Raw genomic sequence first — 4,773 nt, 5'->3', positions numbered from 1 at the left:
TCACATCATTAATCAGAATCTTCAAAGTAACTCAAATATGTAGTGGAGTAAAATACCCGAGGTGGTAACGCGCAATGGGTAGTGGAGTAGAACAAAGTAGTATGCTGCTGAACAAAAACATTTCCCAACTTGGCATCAATAAAGTATATTCTTATCTTGTCTTATCTTAAGCATGATCGATGGCTACTGCCATATTGCAAAATGTGCCTCTGAACCATTGACAAGTGGCTTGTTTCAGGCTTATCAATGAACACAGGAGGGGTCCACAGGACATGAAGACCAGCTCGTTAGCGCGCGCGGGTGTCATGGGGTATATTAATTCAGCCCATTCATTAATTATATGTTTTAAAATTTGATAACACCACTGTGTTTCGTATCTCCCCTAAGACCTCCCAGGGTGTACAGTTTAATACTGGCAACTTCTAATTGTGGAAATACGAAAAACGTTTATAAAGAACGTTCCATAGAACATGGTTGCGGGGCTGACCCCGCCAATTCCAGTTTTGGATAGTCTGCCGTGGTTCTTCCATTTCATTGGACTGTTTGACGCTCGGCGTAACCTTGTCGCACTGCCACTCCAACATCCAATCACAGGGATTGATGACTAATCACGGGGTTTGTAAAGCAAGGCGGATGTTGTAGTCCCAAATGATAGCTGGGGATTCTGGGTAGTGTAGTGTCTTCGGAAACTGTACTGTCTAAACTCCTAAAAAACTATTTGTTTCTCTGAATCGAAGGTTAAAAACACAAAAGCATTGTACACAATTTAAACCAATCAATATTGTGTAATTAACAAGGATAAATTGATGTTTTTTAGTGGATGAGTAATGCAGATATCACTGTGTAATCATTTGTCAGTGAGGGGAATATATCCGGTTTTATTATGAAAACTTCGAGACCGGAAAAACTGTTTTCACCCACGCTAACTTTACATGGAAGCTGCATACATGTTATCCTGGCGAGACCTCAAATTATCTTCGTAATATCTATCAAACTATAGATCCTACACATCGACTGGACATGGATTCTAAGAGTACAATATACACTTCTCGCCAGAAATCGAATCAAAAAGCATTTTAATGGCCAAACTATTCCACAATTTAGGACTGTCTAGAGAGGGTTATTTGTGAATAAACGTCCCTCCGGAGCGTTTGCAATGAACGGGCCGGGAGCATGTTGTTTCTTACACGACCACTAGAGCACCTCTAGTGGTCAGGTAAGAAACAACATACACTTAAAACGTGTCTCTGGGTCGTAATAAGGGCATGAACAATCGGCCTATAAGGTCGTTTTTTGTAGAAGGACAGGCTGACTGTAGCAGATACGATTGTTATCGTCCTCGTGTGGCTGCAGCCTTAAACCACGCTCCAAGCTGTAGTGGAAATGCGCAACAAGCAGCGTGGAAGTTCCATGCAGGCTTTAAATGTGTGAAACATGGAAATGGTAAATGTCAGTTTGATCAAATCTGATGTGAAGCTTTCCAACTGTTTTCTTGCTATGCTGCAGTTTGTTTCAGTCACGTTTCACCTCTCATCTTCACAAATCAATGCAGCTTCAATTTACATACCTTTCTCAGCTATTTAGTAAATGCTAGTTCAACCCGATTGGGAATCTCCCTGTGGATAGGGAATGTCTAACCTGCTACTCTTCCACTGTTAAGCAGATAGAAGCTACAGCTTTGAGCCGACAGTAAGGGACCGCCACACAGTTTTCGTCCAAAGGCTCCACATTAAATCTGTCTCACAAGTACTAACTTTCTACCCACACCGGGCAATGTGTGACACTGCCCTGAACCCATCGCAGCATTCAAGCCCTATCCACTGAATAACAGAAGATTATTATTATTTTTATCATCATACAGTACTGCCTCCTCTGCAAAGTAGTAGCATTGTTTAAAAAAAGTATGCAGCAGCAGCACCTTGTCTATTGATCAGGTTCTACCTGCCAGGCGTGCCCACATACTGTATGTACTAATGGCCTGTGTGTCATTGTGTGACACTGCACTGCAAGCTGGTCCAGGTAAATATCTGATACTGATCTGGATGGTGATAGGCTTCTGACTCAGAGCGGGGATATTTTCCACCCTCCGTGATTTAAGAGAAATAGACAATAAAATGCATGTAAGCGTTTCTCTGCATGTGTCTGCCCTGTGAGACACTGACCACCTCTCTAGGGTGCATGACACTTTTGCACAATACATGCTGTCATCTGACTATTGTATTCGTTTTGCATTTGAATACCTCTGCTATGCAACTTCCCCATTCACCAACGTGTTGTGTACTTAGCATAGTAGTTTTAATTTAAAAAGTCTCAAAATGAAAAGAATACTAATAATAGGAACATACACCCTAAACTAAATTGAAATGTTATCTTCACAAATCAAAACTATGTTTGTAGCATAGGGGATAGGTTTCAGGAAGTCTGTAATTTGAGTTGAGCTGAAGCCAAGGCAGCAACATTTCTCAAAAACAATTTTTTTTTTTTTAATCATCAAAAATCGGCATGTCTCTTAAAACCAGCGTTGTTTTCCCATCACAACATTATTCAAAGAGACTGAATGAAAGAGACAAATCTAAGGATTTTCCACAGAGCTGAGCATCAGCACTTTTCTGGACAGATTAGATAAAATATGGCAAAATAAAGGCAGACTGTGGCAATATCTGAAGTCGGACAAAAAAATTGACTTCCTTCCTTAGTTACTTTCCTCACCCTGCTAACCCGTTAAGAAGAGAGAGGGAAATACGCAAGAGAGAGAGACAAGAACATAATGACAGTGTTTTTCAAGACACTTGTTTCCCGTACAATTCTTTCAAAAGGCCGACCCTAATATCCTTTCCCAAACACTAAAAGAATGGAAAAGAAAGACCATTGCATGAAAAGGTAAATAAGTCGGAAATGCAGGAGTTTGAGGTCTACCTGCTCAGGGTGTTCCCAGCCTGGTATCTCAGCCACTGTGTTGAAGGAGTCAGCATCCGGCAGAGTCTTGGCTCCCATTGTGAGTCTGACCACGATCCTCTGCCCTCTCTGAGCCATACGCCACATCAGCTCAGCATCCTCCACGGTGATACAGGCTGAAGGGATGCGCTTTACTCCATCTTGGTAGTCCTGCAAACCTGTGTGGGGACTAGAGAGGGACAGACAGAATGGATGGAGAGACATTTTCATACATTTCCTTTTAGAAAGATGGTGTTGATGAAACTTTATTCTGAAATATTTCTTACATCACAAAAGGTACATTTTCAACATAAACAAAGACAAAACATTTGAGACCATAAACAAGGATATTTAGATAGATAGATACCTGTTAATAGAGAATGGCGTAATAGAGCGAATGAGCGTGGCCACAGCCCCCACTTTGGCTGCCTCAGAGGCGCCATAAGCACGGTAAGCCACCGTCTCCCCGTAGCTGACAAATGGTTGGTTAAAGACTACAATCCTCCCAATTGCTTCGCTGGCTCTTTGCTTCAGTTCATCAAAAGACTGAACTACCAACACCTCTGCCTTGATACCTGGAGAGATAAGAGAGAAACATAGAGGAGTAAATGGAGGTGGATGAAAGGTGTTAAAATGATTGATAGAGTATGATCTTTACCCTCAGGTGGTGTCCCAACACTGCTACCAAGTCCTAGTATAGCCAAACTTTTGGCCCTGGGTGCAATCATTTCTGCACTCTCCTTCCCTCTCACCCAATGTGGGATTTTGACTGGCTCTGGGGAAGAAAAGTGGCAAAAACTGTTACTGTCCCATAAAGCAGAGTGCAAGACCTCTCTGAAAAAGCAAGCATCCCAGTGAGAAAGATAATAAAGCAATCTCACCTAAATGTACGTCCAACCCATCCTGCGTCATAGCATTGTACATGTATTTAATGGCCATCTTCAAGTTCTGTGAGCCACTGACACGGTTCCCGATGGTGTCGGTGAAGTCGGCCAGCCGCCTGTAAGAGCGGTTCTGGGCAGCTCCAAAAACAGCCAGGTCAATGATCTGTTTGGCCACATCAGCGTAGCCTGCTACCTCTGCAGCTACGTCTGAGCCTGGGATCACAGAGAAACACACAAGAAAGAACTCAATATTTAATCATTTTTTTGTTTATCCACCATGTTTTTTAACTTTTTAAAAGCCTTTCAGTCCAAAAGTCAGAATGCAAAACTAGCGTGTCTTTGTCACTTGAGTAGATACTGTACAGTATATTGAGTGTGGAGGGTATGACTGAGTCTGCACTTCATATCCAGTGTTCATACACTTTTTCACCAATGATTTTCAATGACTTTTCCATGACTTCTCAATGACCTTTACCTAATTTTCCATGACCAAAAAAAAATGACGACTGAAAATTGTTTATTTTAACATGAAAGAGGAAAATAAGGTCTGCATATGAAACATGTTGTGCCTATCTAAAACAAATCAAATAGGCTTACTAGCTTCTACAGACTAAAGCAACTAAAATCTCTCACCAGGCTAAAGCAACTGTAGTCAGGGATGCAAACTCATCAGGTATGAAAAAGGTGACAAGGATCCGAGCCCCCGACCCCACGGAATATCGGCTTTAAATGAGGAATAACAGAGGATTTTAGCAGTCAGAACAACTAAAGCAGCTGTGTTAAGAATAACAGAAACGCTGAAGAGTCACATCTAATAGAAATATATAAGAATTTATTTTAATTGTGTAGCAATCAGTTTATAATTTAGGCAGCACTGTTGAGCATTTTGAAAATGTATTTTCATGCCTCTGTGCAAGGCTTAGTCTTTCTATCTGTATAGCCACTGGTGTAAAGT

At 41.4% G+C, this 4,773-nt stretch overlaps 1 protein-coding gene across 1 annotated transcript in view; it reads right to left on the bottom strand.

Annotated features, from left to right (window-relative positions):
* LOC104967573 (carboxypeptidase Q) overlaps positions 1-4,031 on the bottom strand; it is a gene marked incomplete at its 5' end in the record, with an annotated part of 309,328 nt that extends 305,297 nt beyond the window's left edge. Inside the window, 4 exons of the mRNA XM_010797072.1 lie at positions 2,917-3,124; positions 3,302-3,509; positions 3,593-3,709; positions 3,816-4,031. Coding sequence (XP_010795374.1) covers positions 2,917-3,124; positions 3,302-3,509; positions 3,593-3,709; positions 3,816-4,031 — 749 coding nt within the window. The remainder of the gene's footprint in view (positions 1-2,916; positions 3,125-3,301; positions 3,510-3,592; positions 3,710-3,815) is intronic.
* Positions 4,032-4,773: the final 742 nt, after the last annotated feature.

This window comes from Notothenia coriiceps, unplaced genomic scaffold (assembly GCF_000735185.1).
Source record: "Notothenia coriiceps isolate Sejong01 unplaced genomic scaffold, NC01 NC01_scaffold00037470, whole genome shotgun sequence".
Classification (NCBI taxonomy): Eukaryota; Metazoa; Chordata; class Actinopteri; order Perciformes; family Nototheniidae; genus Notothenia; species Notothenia coriiceps.
The sequence above is the reverse complement of the archived record's forward strand: the minus strand, read 5'-3'. Positions and strand labels throughout refer to the sequence as shown.